At 46.2% G+C, this 16,388-nt stretch overlaps 1 protein-coding gene across 1 annotated transcript in view; it reads left to right on the forward strand.

The window, feature by feature from the left end:
• Nucleotides 1–12,435, forward strand: part of LOC311316244 (guanine nucleotide exchange factor VAV3-like) — a 35,917-nt gene extending 23,482 nt beyond the window's left edge. The window contains exons 21-27 of the mRNA XM_084447070.1: nucleotides 1,318–1,383; nucleotides 1,624–1,652; nucleotides 3,802–3,918; nucleotides 4,776–4,863; nucleotides 5,243–5,351; nucleotides 9,733–9,881; nucleotides 12,286–12,435. Coding sequence (XP_084303196.1) covers nucleotides 1,318–1,383; nucleotides 1,624–1,652; nucleotides 3,802–3,918; nucleotides 4,776–4,863; nucleotides 5,243–5,351; nucleotides 9,733–9,881; nucleotides 12,286–12,327 — 600 coding nt within the window. The 3' untranslated portion in view covers nucleotides 12,328–12,435. The remainder of the gene's footprint in view (nucleotides 1–1,317; nucleotides 1,384–1,623; nucleotides 1,653–3,801; nucleotides 3,919–4,775; nucleotides 4,864–5,242; nucleotides 5,352–9,732; nucleotides 9,882–12,285) is intronic.
• The last annotated feature ends 3,953 nt before the right edge of the window (nucleotides 12,436–16,388 follow it).

Genomic DNA, 16,388 nt, shown 5'->3' on the forward strand with positions numbered 1-16,388 from the left:
ATGCTACTGTTGATATAAGCCTACTGTTGATATAGGGCTACTGTTGATATAGATCTACTGTTGATATAGGCCTACTGTTGATATAGATCTACTGTTGATGTAGGCCTGTTGATATAGGCCTACTGTTGATATAGGCCTGTTGATATAGGACTACTGTTGATATAGGCCTACTGTTGATATAGCCCTGTTGATATAGGGCTACTGTTGATATATACCTGTTGATAAAGGCCTACTGTTGATATAGGCATGCTGTTGATATTGGCCTACTGTTGATATAGGTCTACTGTTGATATAGGCCTGTTGATATAGGTCTACTTTTGATATAGGTATGTTGACATAGGTCTACTGTTTATATAAGCCTACTGTTGATATATGCTTGTTTATATAGGTCTACTGTTGATATAGGTCTACTGTTGATATAGGCCTACTGTTGATATAGGTCTACTGTTGATATAGGCCTACTGTTGATATATACCTGTTGATATAGGTCTACTGTTGATATAGGTCTACTGTTGATATAGGCCTGTTGATATAGGTCTACTGTTGATATAGGCCTGTTGATATAGGTCTACCATTGATATAGGCCTGTTGATATAGGTCTACCGTTGATATAGGCCTACTGTTGATATATACCTGTTGATATAGGCCTGTTGATATAGGTCTACTGTTGATATATACCTGTTGATATAGACCTACTGTTGATATAGGCCTACTGTTGATATAGGCCTGTTGATATAGGTCTACCGTTGATATATACCTGTTGATATAGGCCTACTGTTGATATATACCTGTTGATATAGGCCTGTTGATATAGGTCTACTGTTGATATTGGCCTATTGATATAGGCCTGTTGATATTGGCCTCTAGAAATAGAACTTTATTTCATGACCGTATGTTACCCACATACATGAGAACAAATGTGTAATTTTATATCTTGATTGCATTGCTGAAGACATGGCTTCCCAATGTCGTGTTTGGCAAAGAACTTTGCATAAACCCCAGCCAGTCCGCTCGAGGTTGTTTAGATATAAAACAATGTTTGTCTTCAGTGAGAGTCAGGGCTCATGCTGTTTGAGTATTCAAAGACCAAAATAAGATTCATTATTCAGTGTTAAACGAGACACTTGCTTTGATGCAATACAAATCTGACTGCCGGCAGACTTTGAACCATAATTAACTTGGGCAGTAAATTAGATGCACTGCTTGTTGTGAGCTAATTGGCGATGATTTATTGAAGGGGAGGGGGAAGGGGGAAGTGGAGAATGGAAGTTGCTCCCAGACAAATATAATGTTATTAACAGACAATTACCCTTGCAGGGCAAAATTCTGTCGAAGAAAGAGATTGGCTTCTTCCCAAGTGATGCTGTAAGACCTTGCCCATGTGTAAGTGAGCACTCGACACACCCTCTTATCTGAGGGGTCAGAGGGACTGTGGTTACATGTGGTGTTTCTTTACACAGTATTTTAAAATGAAGGTACTTTTAGTCCAAGGCCAGTTCTGTTCTTACCCTGTAAATAGGGAATCCATATCGCACATTACAACCATATTAACCAGCATGACCTCTGTCTTTTTCTATTGACTTTTATATATACTTGAAATAATTGTATTTTTCTCTGTTCCAGGTTCCAAAATCAGTTACCGCCCAGCCCTGGTAAGAGAATGATGATATCCACAAACAGAGGAGCGAGAGCATTGGGCCTCATTCACCAATATCTTCCTAAGATGTGTTCTCTTCAGAAAGGTCCTAAGAACACAGGACACAACCGAAAAAACAGGGATCTTTATTTTATGACTACCTTCAAATAAAAGAAGAGTAGAGTAAAGTTTAAAGAATTTCGCATTTTCAGTTAAATTCAAATTAAAACCAAAGTGCACAAATATCTGTAGTGGTATGTTCTACAAAAACAAAGAAAACAAAGAAAACCAAAACACATCTTTGTTACATGAACATACAAAAAAATACACTGAGCTTATACAAGTAACTTACAGCGCCTCTGAAAAATATGCTGCTAACAAATGTTCTCCCAACCGTCCAAAACGTGGATGCAATCTGTAAACATTGTATAAACTAGTTTCCATCTGCGGCAAACATACATATATACAGTCATATTCAGATCTATCTTGAAGTGATTGTGTACAGAATTTACATATTAAACATTTTTAGCCTGTACCTCTTGCACTACTTCAGCTTGCGCTGAAGTGCCATCTAGTGAATATAATATTTCCCCGCCAGTCTCATAAAAGGGCATAAGACTGCAGGGCTAAACCCATTTCTCAGTATGAATATCGCCCACCCACGCCGTCGAATCCCAGATCGAACCCAGCGTGGGAATCAGAATCAGATCATCAGAGTAGGCTTACAGCTTTGTGGAATTTTGTAACAATATTTGCATTGGGATTTTCCATAATACATTTTCCATAATACAATACAAAAACAATGACATATATGTATACGACTAGACCAAAGACAAAAGAAACAGGTCATGTTTAAAGAAAATAATGTATTACAGTGCCACATCACTAGCACAACACTTCGATCTTAGCACAAGTACAGTACTCAATGAAAGAGGTGGACACAATATGGGTTTTGCTGCTGGCCAGGTTCAGTATTAGTTTGAGCAAGGTGATCCAGAAATGGCGGCCATATAACAGAGAATGTATAAAGACTGTTCATCATGCCTTATCGAACTCTATCCATATTTAATATACAGTACCAGTGAGCTCACACAGCCGTACATGTCAGAGAACCACTTGAATATGTCACACCAAAAATGATGAAGATTCGGGCATGGGGGTCAGAGAGCCTTTGGCAGATTTACATCGATGACATAAAGAGGAAAGGGTAGGGAAGATTCTATGCAATCTAGTTTTTGAATAATGGAGCCTGTGCATCACCTTCAACTGGATTAACTGATGCCTGGCATTAACAGAAGAAGATTGGGTCCTGCTAAGGACCTCCTCCCAGACATCATCCCCAATCTGCTAAGGCCCTCCTCCCAGACATCATCCCCAATCTGTGTTCCCTGCTCCTCCCCTCAGCCATTTTTCAGAGACTGCGAGTCATAATTCACTTGTTCAAGCTGCTGGATGAGGGATTGGCCTTGGTCTGCTGGTGCATGACAATGAACATGAGCAAGAACAGGACAGGACGCTGCATCATACTTCAACAAAGTGATTCAGTGCAACACAAACCTACAATACAATCTACAAAAAATAGACACGTGAGGGTGGAAGCGATAGTGACACAGTGAAACCTTTGACACACACACACAGGAAATCACACACAGAAATTGAAAAGGAAAGTTGAGACAGCAGCCAAGCATGCCCAAATCCAAATGACAATTCAAGCATGCCCAAATGACAGTTCAATTTACTTCAGTAGTGTCATTAGTGGATCTAAAATAACATCATAAACAAAATAACATGGATATAAAAAGATGAATGGGATGCTTTTTACTCGTTTAGTGAACGCTGTATATGGAGAAGGGCGCACAACAGATTTATCTGATCTGGAATTATTGGAAAGACAGTACGCTTGCTTTTTAAAATAATGAAAACAATTTTTAAACAATATTACAAATGATATAGAGTATATATATATATATATACCCTATAATATTATACAACTGTAGAATTGAAGGAAACGCAATCAGCAACAAACAAATCCCAAATAAGAAAACAGAATCTTCATGAAAACTATGGGGTTCAAGAAGAAAATGCTTTGTAAGAACAGTTGGTGAATGAGGCCCATTGTTTTTACTTTTCGGTGTGTGTGTGTGTGTATGTGTGTGTGTTGCCAGGTTCGCAGGGCCCATGGATAGACACCAGGCTGAGATGGAGCTCATCGACAGAGAGAACAGCACCTACCTGGTCAGACACCGTAGCAGAGAGTTCACAGAGTACGCCATCAGTATCAAGTAAGTGGAGAAACATTGTTTACCTCAAGAATGCTCAAGATCCACATACCGTAACCCTAACCCTATTACTAGCCAAAGATGTGACCTTCTCTTGACTGCAACCCTGTCAACATTTTGTGTCTGTGTCTGTGTGTCTGTATGTGTGTGTGTGTGTGTGTATATTTGTGCATTTAGGTTTTGTGTGTAGGCCCTTAGGGAATAGGGCGTAGCTCATCCTTTAACTCCCAGCGACCATCTATCTTAATGTGTTACATACGGTATAAATCAACATATATCAATAATGTATTGTTTATCATATGTCCATAATGTACAGCTGGATTTACAACATAACTGTATTTTTCTCATCCATAATACATTGTTATGAGGCCTCCTCCCATGTGATTATCAAATCATCGCTGGGGAAACATCCCTTACCAGCATCATACTGTATCTCATACATGTTCCAACCACAGCATATGTACATCCTCCCCCCCTATTGTTTGGGCACTGGGCAGGAGGTATCCCAGCTGTTTCAGCATCATTGCCTACAGTACCATCGTGCCCTTGAGCAACCCCAAAAATGAGCTCAAATCATTGTCAGTCGCTTTGGAGAAAAGCATGTGCTAAATGGCCAGATTGTAAATTGTGTACTGACCGTTGGTGATTATATAGTCCCAAAGTCCTTCACCAGCTGGAGAGGCTGAGCTTCCCTGGGTGAACAGCAGGCGTTCACCGTTTCCACACACGTTGCTGACCACGTGTGTTTAGCATTTTTGATCGTGACCGGTCTCTCTCAAATCAGCAGTTGTCATTTTGGGAGACTACCACGGAGACTGGCGAGATCGTTAATTGGCGTCTCACTACATCTTCCTCCTCAGGTTCAATGATGAAGTGAAGCACATTAAGATTCAGACCAAGGATGGCTTCTTTTACATTGCAGAGAGCAGGTTGTTCAAGTCTGTGTTGGTAAGTGTGCTGAATAACTTCAAATGCTTTCCGTCCCCGTAGAAATGCACAGTTAGGTGTTAACACAAAAATAGAAGATGGAAAAATAAGTCGCACGCTCAGATTCTCTCCTCTGCTGTGATTTTAATAGACCGCCATTCCGGCAAAGAGCCTTTGTCACAAAAATAGAAGCTGAAGAGTTCTTATAAACCAGGTGTAGAAGTTAGGATCCGTGTAGGATGTTGTTCTTTCCTGTGTTGTGCTGAGCTTGTCTCGAACGTTGTTGTTTCCTGTTCCTGCCGGTGTGTTGTGTTGACCTAGAATGTTGTCATTTCCTTTTCCTGACAGTGTTGTGTTGACCGTGTCTAGAATGCTGTTTCCTCTTCCTCTGTTGACCCAGGACCTGGTGGAGTACTACAAGCAGCACTCTCTGAGGGAGGGGTTCCGGAGCCTGGACACCACTCTGGAGGTGCCCTGCCCACCCAGGGGCCCTGCCAACCCCAACGCCGGTGAGTGTGCCTCGCAACCCCAGGTTATATATAGTACCTGTGGCTGTCTCTCTGGGTAAAAATGCAACACTTTGATAGTAGAACCTCAGAGATCCGAACCTCAAAGATCCGTAACGACCGGTCAACCCAACATGTGTCAAAACTGCAAGTAGCCGTTAAATTGCACATTTTACTGTAATGTGACAAAATGGCTGTTGTTGGTTATTTGATGGCAATTTCAATGCCTTTTTCCGATTGTTATAGAGGGTAGGCTATTTATTGTTTTATTCAGAGTGTAAACGAAATAATTATTCTATTTTGTAATATGGGTGTATTTTGGCGTCACTTGCAGAGTTACGAACAGTTCAGTTATCCGAATGACTCTCATTCCCGATGGTTTCGGATCTCTGAGGTTCTGCCGTAGTCTCCTAAGCTCTTTTGGACTCAGCACCTGCGTGCGTAAGACAAGTTAACACGACAAGTTACGACATGCCATGTTGAGATTGAGATTGAGTGAGGAGTTTAACTGGAGAATGGCTTGTGTCTCTGTGGTTTGTCTCTCTTCTGCTCTGTATATTTGTACCCCAGCTCACTCATGCGCCTTCATTAGTGGAGCAAAGAAAAACCCCATCCACTAATCAAAATGTCTGCACAACTCCACCTGGAAACCAAAACTAATTATAGAAATAGGATGTCAAAGCATACCTGTCAGACAGATCAAAACCTCGCCAGACACGGCAGGGATATCTAGCGAGGGGTAATGTCGTAGCGGCGTGTAACGCTCCCTGGAGGGCCGCCGCCATGCCGCGAGGCCCGCTGTAGCATCGGCGTTGCCTAGGAGACTGAAAAGGGCTCTGCTGAGGTCCTCTTCTTTGTTTACCAAGAGCACTGAACTCAGGGGTGCAAACAGTAAACAAACAGTAAACAGACAGTAAACACTGAAGTTGAGATACGCGCGGCGTATCTAAGGAACCGCTCCTCAGCTCGACAGTGGTTGGCGATACACTCAGTGGGCTCCTTCCTCATTAATTCCTGTATCTCGACTAGGTACGTTATGGAAATCACAGCAGTCCAGGTGCATATGTGGCCATAGGCCTACTGGGGTATTGGAGACCCCCCTTCCCCCCACTCCCCCCACAGACGTTTCCATCTTGAAAGGCAGCCTAAGGAGGCATCGTGCGTGTCGTCAATACCTCTCTTCCTTTTGCGCCCGGCTCTCGACGCGCCCCGAACCCTCAGAGAGGCAGGAGCGCCGCCCCTGTCCCCCGGCCCGGGCTGCGTCGGGAGAGAGGGGCGGGGCGTGAATAACCGGCCCGCTCCGCCTCAGATTTAAAAAAAACAACAGCGTGACCGGCCAGCCTTTAAAAGACACGCAGACGCACGGCCCTAGCTGAGGCGCTAACAGCAAGAGCAGAAGCAGCATGGCTGCCCCAGTGGGCTCAGCAGAGCTGTGGGTGCCGGGGGGGTGGAGGGGGCGGGGTCCTAGCACGCCCCCAGGCAACGCCACGGCGCTCCGGGGCCTATGGCTCCGCTCCCCTACCGGGATGACAGGACACGACATTTCACTCCGGCCCGGACGCGGAGAGGAGAAGAGAAGAGAGGGTGACAGCTGCTGACGGGTGCACCCACGGGACCCCCTCCCCCCCCCCCACCCCGATTGCATCAGCCCTGCTCTCGCAAACCGGACGGAAAAAAAAGTTAGAGCGAAGACGACCGCGTAAAAGAAACGAGAGAAAAACAGACACGGACGCTCGGAGGGAGAGATGTTGAAATCAAGTCGGCGGCAGCGGCGAGAAGCCGGGCGGACGAGCGCCAAGTCAAAGCGGAACCCTCCCGGGTCTGCGGCGAGGCGTTCCGCCGCCCCCTCCTCCCCCCTCCTCCCCCCTCCTCCCCCCTCCCCACCTCCTCCTCAGCTCCGCCGGGCTCCCAGGCGCGCCGCCGTCCAGAGGGAGGGCCTCTGCGGGAGGCGCCGCCGCCACAGCCCTCCCCCGCTCGCTCCCGCCTCCCTCACGGCGGGGTTGGCGGACACGCTGCGTCCTCCCTCCGCGCGTTCCGGGGGCAGATTACCGGGTCGGAAATCCTCCTTCGCCAGCTCAGACGCAGCCCCCCCACCACCGTGCGCTTGCCGAGGCTCGGGAGCGTGATGGTGTTCCCCCCTGTCTCCCCCGGGGAGACGCCTGCGATGTAATCGATGAGCCACAGAGCCACGACGGTCTGCGTCTCGAAAAGAAAGTTGCAGAGAAACGAGATGGTAAACAAAGACTAACTAGCAGGGAAGCTGGAGGGGAGATATGCTGAGATCGATAGCAGACGTTCTATTCCCAGTCTCGGTACAACTTGACCCAAAATATAAATATAAAAAGCATTTTTAATTGAAGTGTGTTCCGAGTTCCCACAGGCCCTCCCACCCCTTGTCTGTCCACTTTCTCTCACTTTTGTCTCTGTGACGCATCAGCTAAGCAGATATAAAGGGATTTAAAATGAATAAAAGTGTGTGTGTGTGTGTGTGTAAGGCTGTGTGTGCACTGGTCAGGTGACAGTAGAGACATATTGGCCTGTGTTTACCTATCCCAGAGGGGTGCCTGGGTAAGGCAGGGAAGCATATTGCAAACTTGACAAGGGCTAGTTTAACCAGCATGCCGAGCATCCTGCTCAGATGGGCTTTTCAGATGGTAACAGACGTCTCTGTCGCCGTCTTCACAGGGCTACATGCTGTGCTGAATCCCACTTTGTGCTGTTAGCTCGGCATGGAGGTGTGACTGGAATGAAAGTGTTATGAAATAACAAAATTGTTGTTCTTATTGATCGATTACTTTGCAGTTTCAATCGTATGCTTGCTAAATATCCCACCAGCTTTTCTTGTTTTTGACTGCACTAACTTTTGCTTCCTCTTTACTCCGTCTCTCTCTCTCCCTCACACACACACACACACACACACACACACACACACACACACACACACACACACACACACACACACACACACACACACATGCGCACACACACTCTCTTCCTTTCTCTCCCTTTCTCTCTTCTCTCTATGTATCTCTCTTTTTTTCTATCTCTCTGTAAGTAAAACTTTATTTGCATATACCTTTTATACAAGAAAGTGCTTTATAACAAGGAAATTACATGCATGCAGTGTTTCACATGAAAATAACATACAATGGACATAAAAGCAAGGAAAATAAGATGGAAGATTAAACACAATAAAAAGAGGATAAAGATAAGAAATAATGTAAAATACTGTACAACATTTTTAAAAAGCTCAAATCATAGGATGGGAATAAAACCCACTAAAATCCCACACCTAAACTGAAATTCCTCTGTCTCTAGTGTACGTTTATTTCACCCAATAACGTTTGTCTATTTCTATATAATCTATTTTCCCAGCAGTTGGCTATTTTCCTCTCTCAGTCTTTCTCTATTTCTCTCTCTGTCTCTCTCTGTCTCTCTCTCTCTCTGTATCTCTCTCTCTCTGTATCTTTCTCTCTCTTTGTCTCTCTCTCTGTGTATCTCTCTCTGTATATCTCTCTTTCTGTCTCTCTCTCTGTCTCTCTCTCTGTATCTCTCTGTCTCTCTCTCTCTGCATCTCTCTCTCTGTCTCTCTCTCTGTCTCTCTCTCTGTATATCTCTCTTTGTGTCTCTCTCTCTGCGTCTCTCTGTCTCTCTCTCCCTCCCTCTGACTGTACCATGTGTTATGTGTTTGTGTTTTTCTCCTCTTGCCCCAAATCCCCGCTGCTCGTTTGTTTAGTCTCAGCGGTGCCTCCTGGTGGTGGGTTGCTCTTTGTGTTTATGAAACTCAACGTATTTTGTTGTTGCTTTTGATCGATGACTTTGCAAGTATAAACACAAACAGAAAAAGTACAGCGTTCAACGGTGAATTATGAATTAGTCTCCCGCTTGCTATCTATAATCCCACCAGCTTTTCTTGTTTATGATTGCACTAACTTTGGCTTCTTCTTAACTTTCTCTCTCTCTCTCATTCTCTCTCTCTCTCTCTCTCTCCCTCTCTCTCCGTCTCTCTCTCCCTCCGTCTGTCTGCAGCTTGTTTTTACTGTCTGTGTTTCTCTCTGCTCGGTGTGTCGGTCTCTGCAGAGCGTCCCGGGGTCAGCGGCTTCGTGCCTCCGTCCTCCTCTCCTTTCTGGTCAGGTAAAGAACCCGCCGTAGAGAGCGAGAACGAGAGACAAGCGCCTCGGCGTTCTAGACCTCGTCTCGCTTAGATCGCGCGAGTCGAGCCGCGCGGCGCACGTCAGAGACGAGCGCGTTTGTCGCCGCACGCTCGAACGGGAGAACCGCCGTAGCGTCGCTGCTCTTGATCTCGCTCCTGTTTTTTTTTTGCTATGTCGTAAGCGTGTGGTTTGTGCGTGTGTGTTTGTGTGTGTGTGTGCGCGCGCGTCAGTCTTCTCTCCCAGGGTGGTGGGCCTGGCCGTGGTGCGCTATGACTTCAGCTCCAGGGACATGCGGGAGCTCTCGCTGAGGGAGGGCGACGTGGTCAAGATCTACACCAAGATGGCCAACGGCTGGTGGCGGGGCGAGGTCGACGACAGGGTCAGTTCCGCGTCCGCCGCAGAACCGTCATCACGCCGCGGCAACAGTAGATGTTGTTTATGAGTACTATTACTATAATACTATTGACGCGTGATATCGTACACAGTCAGTTTGTTTGTTGTTGTTTGTTTGTAGCCTACTCCTACTGACATGTGATGTCATACACCAGCTATGCAGGCTTCTCTCAGTAGTCCCGTGCGTCTGTTAGCTGTGCTGAATTGCACTCAGCTTCATCTTCGACTCTCGTCTCCTGCTTGAACTCGACCTTCACTCAGTGAAATGCTTTTGATTGCAGGATCTCAAGTGAAATCTCACTTGCTCAAGGTCATGATTATGAGCGTTATACATAGATAGATAGATAGACAGACAGACAGACAGACAGACAGACAGACAGATAGATTGACAGACAGACAGACAAATAGATAGACAGACAGACAGACAGACAGACAGACAGACAGACAGACAGACAGACAGACAGATAGATAGATAGATTGACAGACAGACAAATAGATAGACAGACAGACAGACAGACAGACAGACAGACAGACAGACAGACAGACAGACAGACAGATAGATAGATAGATAGATACTGTAGATAGATACGGTACTCGATACCTTGTAGTACTGGATCGAAACAAACTGATACCAAGTAGCATCGAAACGTCTTCAGTCAAACCAGTACTTCATTCGATCCTGTTTGTATTGAGATCTAGGAAAAAAAGACGTTGTAATATGGTCCGATCACCGCAAGTGTTCTTCAATTTAATGCGACGCGTGATTGGCCCATTACGGCAGACAGCTACAATCCGTCTGGTGAAATCGACTGCAACTGCGAGTTGTTGACACAGTTTAGCACGCTGAGGTACAGTAATGCCACCAAAACGCTCAAAGGTATGGTTATACTACACGCGTATGGTAAAAATAAATGCATACAAACACGGATTTCCCCCATTACCTAGCTAGCTACAGTAGCATTAGCAACCCTACTGTAATGCAATCAATAAATCAAGTTGGATTTATTTATAGAACCCTTCATGATACCCAGAGTGCTTTATAGAGTCCAGTATTCATTCAGACACACCGGTGGTGGTAAGCTACATCTGTAGCCACAGCTGCCCTAGGGCAGACTGACAGAAGCGTGGCTGCCAATCAGCGCCTACGGCCCCTCCGACCACCACCAACATTCATACGTTGCATGTCTTTATGATGGTGGGGGAAACCCACGCAGGCACGGGGAGAACATGCAAACTCCACACAGAAAGGACCTGGAACGACCGGGATTCGAACCCAGGACCTTCTTGCTGTGAGGCGACAGTGCTAACCACTGATCCACCGTGCTGCCCATGCATTGCTTAGTGAAATGTGTTTAGGCTAATGTTATTAACTAATGTTATGCTTAATGTTAAGACCCCCCTAGGCCTACTAGCACCACAACTGCTACTGCTGATGTTGCCACCCCCAGCAGCAGCCTTGACACACCGTTCACATTTGCTGCAAGGTCACGGATTACAAAAAAATGCCACTGTCAGTAGTTATATTGTAATAAATGCAGTTTGATACTCTTTTAAACACTTTCAAAATGTATTATTGTACAAATGATTTGAATGTGGGAGGATTGATGGCATTTTACACAACTGAATGCTTCCATTCACATGATGGTTATGGAATGGAAAAAAAGCAAAAAAGCAATTCAAAGTATCGATTGAAGTATTCAATTGGTATCGGTATCACTTTAAGGGTACTGGTATTGGTACTGGTATCGTAATTTTTGAAATGATACCCAGCCCTAGTAACGATACACTAATCTCACGATACGATACACGATATTGGGTTGACGATAACAATACGATACGATACACTAAGGGCAGGTGTGAAGCGTTGCAGTAGCGCTGCTGTTCACACCAATAGTGCATTTCTCCACATTTCTACTCCACTACACTTTGTGAATTTAGAGCTTAACTGTTGTAATATCATGGATAGGCCTAGACAAAAAATGTGTTTGTTACCAGCGTTGTGTAGCCAGCGTTCACTGATATACAATAAACATATCACGATATTGTTTTCACCTTGACGATACGTATTGTGACGTTTCTGTATCGCGATATATTGTGGCACGATATATTGTTACACCCCTAATAGATAGATAGATAGATAGTTTATTGATCCTCCTAGGGGACTATATACATCCATATGTACAGCATATGTACAGTATAGAATAGAATAAAAATATATGTACATACACACATCCAATCTGTATAAATATGTCTAGGAGTACATATATACATACTGTACATCCAGGCTGTATAGATATATCTGGTAATACACATACAGTATATACATACACACATACTGTAATCACTGTCTTTTCCAGCTAACTGGGGTGTTCTGTGTTGTCGTGTCTCAGGTGGGCTGGTTCCCCTCGACCTACGTAGAGGAGGAGGACTGAGGCTGGCTGGACCGAAGCCTCGAGGCTTGAACCAGCTGCCCTCAGGGGCTGACCGCCACTAGCCAACACCGCGCTGCTGTCCACCTACAGACCAGACCCCATGATTGAGCCCAGAAGCATGCTTTCGGGGGTGGGGGTGGCGGTAGAGGACTGGCATGGGGGTGGGGGGAGGGGGGCAATGCTGTCACCCCCTTCTCGTCTCCTCTCCGGGCACACGAGGAGTCCGAATGCTGCATCCCGAAAACGCCGTCTCTCAACTTTGACCTCAGGTCCATCCCAGACCCCCCCCACGACAACACCATCTCTCAACCTCGACCTCAGGTCCCTCCCAGACATCGCGCCAGCCCCTCCCACCCTCTGACAACGCCGTCTCTCTACTTTGACCTCAGGTCCATCCCAGACATCTCGCCAGCCCCCCACGCCTCCCGACAGGCACGTTAATATTTCAGCTTTCTCCGTCAGCTCTGGACTTCCTGGAAGTTTGACTGGATGCTGAGGGAAGAATCCCCGAGCGCTGCGGTTTCCCCCGCCAACCCCCTCTGCTGGAGGACCCGCCTTTACCTGGAGCATGCCCCCCTCCCCGATAACCGGACTGGTCCCTTTACCGAGAGCACGCCCCCCTCCCCGATAACCGGACTGGTCCCTTTACCGGGAGCACGCCCCCCTCCCCGATAACCGGACTGGTCCCTTTACGGAGAGCACACGTTCCTCAGCTTGTCTGGTTATTGGTGACCTGCTAGTTTGGCTGCAGGGTGTGTGTGTGTGTGTGTGTGAGTGTGTGGGAGGGGGGGGGGGCATTCCGTGCCCATATCTAGCCTCGTACAGCCACCCCGATCTCGCCAGCTCACATTCGGTTTTGCTACACGGTACTGTAGCTAACCAATACTGTATCTTGTACATATAATGGATAAAGATCCTTAGATCCTTGATCCTCGTCTCCCAGACAGAGAGAGGTCGTTGTTAGGTTACATCTCCCGATTGTCGTACCCACAAGTACGACCCCTGAGATCCCAGGGTCAGGGTTATCTGTTAGCATTGACGGCACACAGCACAGCCTTCAATACTGGCTCTGATGGACAGCTTTGGTGTTTGTGTGCTTGTGTGGTACAGTGTTATTTGTGTGCTTGTGTGGTACAGTGTTATTGTGTGCTTGTGTGGTACAGTGTTATTTGTGTGCTTGTGTGATATAGTCTGTACAATGTTGTTTCAGTGCATGTGTGGTACAGTTTGCAGACTTGTTATTTAAGAACACTTTCTGACAGCACTGCCAGATGTTTTTTTTCTCTTTCAATTAAGACAGACACTGTACAATTCCCTTTGAATGTGAACAGCCATTGTTTATACCTGTATCTGATGTCACTGTTTAAGCCTTGAGTAAGCCTGATTCTGTGGTCAGGAGATAAACTCACTCTGTATTGTGACTAGCAACCTACAGTACAATAATAGTACGGCATTTAACCAGAAGATACAACGTACTGTATTCTTTAGAATCATTACTTACCCATTTAATTTTAAGACCACTGTAGATTTTGATTGCCAGGCTGGGCATGTTTACAATTGGTTACGATACCTGGAGTCAAGAGACTTGACTTTGGACTAATGGTACTTTTTCAAAACAAGCCACTTGTGTGTGTGTGTGTGTGTGTGTGTGTGTGTGTGTGTGTGTGTGTGTGTGTGTGTGTGTGTGTGTGTTTGTGTGTGTGTGTGTGCGAGCGTGCGTGCGTGCGTGCGCATGCCACATGTGGATGTGAAAGTACCATTAGATCCTAACAGTGAGCAAAAATATTCAAGTGTAGCATTTTCTCTGCTACCCAATATCATGCATTGTAACTGAAATAGAGAGTTTCCACAAAACATGGTTTGAAATGTGTTAAGTGTAAAGTAAGCGTTCTCCCAGGCTTGCATTCTCTGGGAACTCATTTTTACAGCGTTTTCTCTTTAACTAATCATATGCTATGCAGTACTGTATACCATGTTGACATGGCATTTGTAATACGTTTTATTTTATTATTATTTTTTACTGTTTTATACGCTTTTGATAAAAATGTGTATTACTATCATGCATTGTTTCTGAAGTGCTTTGGGGTTTCATGCTCAATTTACATTTAGCTTCAAGATATTCTCATATTCTCATGTAACCACCACAGGCTTTCCTCAAACAAAATGGCCACCCATCTCTCTAATGGGCTAACCCAGCGCAGAGGACTCCTCCAGCAGCAAGGGGCCAGAGAAATGGCCCCCCTAATACTCTTCCTCTTCTTAAACTGCGGTTTGTCTTCTTTGCAGATATGAAAGCTAACAGCAGGGGATTTGAAAGCAGCAGAACATAAAGAGAGAGAGGGAGGGAGAGAGAGGGAGAAAGAGGGAGGGAGAGCGAGAGAGATGGAGGGAGAGAGAGGGAGGAAGAGGGAGAGAGAGGGAGGGAGAGAGAGGGAGGGAGGGAGAGAGAGGGAGGGAGAGAGAGGGAGGGAGAGGGAGGGAGAGAGAGGGAGAGAGAGGGAGGGAAAGCGAGGGAGGGAGGGAGGGAGAGAGAGGGAGGGAGAGGCAGAGCAAGGGGGGGCGCAGAAGAGCAAGTAAAAGGTTATGCATCATCTTCAGCTGCCTGTGTGATCTATAACCCTTGATCTTCCAGTTCTTCAGGCTCTCTATTTAGGGTTTAAACAGGGCTTTAAGAGTGTTTGGAGAGCAATCAAAAAACTTTACAGCTTGCAGAGGCTCTCAAAAGGGGGTGACTTGCCAAAGCACTTTTTGTCAGAATGTTTTATATTCAACTGGCCAACCAAGATAACAGCAGGATGGTGAAAGGAAAGATGTTCCTTTCAGCAAGTGAAACTCACAGTTCATCCATGGCACCATTAAGCACCATACAACAATATCCTCTTGGGGATCCATGAAGTATAGATCTATCTTAAAGTGATACCCTATAAACATCACAGTGGTCCTTGTCAGTTGCAATACAATCTGTCTTGGGCCCAAATGTGTTGTGGTATTGCACTCTGGGAGTAGCTGCTGGAGTGTTATGGGTGATCCATCAACTGTCCAGGCTGCGCTTGGTTCATCTGGTAGAACGAGAGAGAGAGGGATGAAGGAGAGAGAGAGGGATGAAGGAGAAAGAGAGGGATGAGAGAGAGAGGGAGGGAGGGATGGGAACGGAGGGAGAACAGCCCACTCCGGAGCCTGTGGGGTAGAGTTACGGCTTCCTATAAGGAGCCGATCAGTGCTGTCAGGCAATTAAGATCTCACAGATCAAAGCGCTCTAAATGAGCTAATCCACCGAGAAACGCATCCGTCGCCCCCCCTGCTGGGTACTCCGTTCAGGCCGCGGCCTCCACGCTCACAGCCCAGGGAGAGCGGGCGGTGATGGGAGTGGGCTCGATGTGGAGAGTGCTGAGGACGTGTGGGTGAGAGACTGGTGGCCTCATCGGTGACGAGGCTGGCTGCCATTTGTAAGAACTGAAATGCGAAGTAATGGCTTGTCACGATGAGTCTGAACCTCTGTAATTTTCTCGCCAACTACAGCGCGGCTGACACCGGCACTTCCATTTGATCATAAAGAGGGTTCATCTTTGTCTTTATCTGCAATGTTTTCCTACACAGCCTGACAATGGACAATCATTAGGCCTTTAATAGGCTACTGCACAAACTAGCGCCACAAAAGTCGCTCGTGACCGAAGCTGGTGAACTCTGTCGGCGGGTGACAGCAGTGAGGTCAGCGCCGTGCGTTGGAGTCGCCTTGCTGACCTCACCGTCCAGTCATCGGTCCCGCCCGGCTGCCAGTGTGGTCGTGTTTACCTCGGCCCCCGTCCGTCAATGAGATGTCGCTTTATGGCATCGGGTTCTGTGAGTTTATTCCTTCTTTCCTCTATCTCTGTTCTTTTTCTTTTCTCTCCCTCCCTCCTCTGTTCTATAGACTTCTTAAAACTATCCCTAGACCACAACAGTGACCGTCTATGCCTTCTGAGTACCCAAAGACATATTACCGAACGGGTCTACCAGGTCCAGGGGCCCAAGAGCTCAGGGGGGCCTTTCTTGTCACATAGTCAAAGGGCTTAGTCATTCAT

The sequence above is a fragment of the Borostomias antarcticus genome, assembly GCF_949987555.1.
Source record: "Borostomias antarcticus genome assembly, chromosome: 12".
Classification (NCBI taxonomy): Eukaryota; Metazoa; Chordata; class Actinopteri; order Stomiiformes; family Stomiidae; genus Borostomias; species Borostomias antarcticus.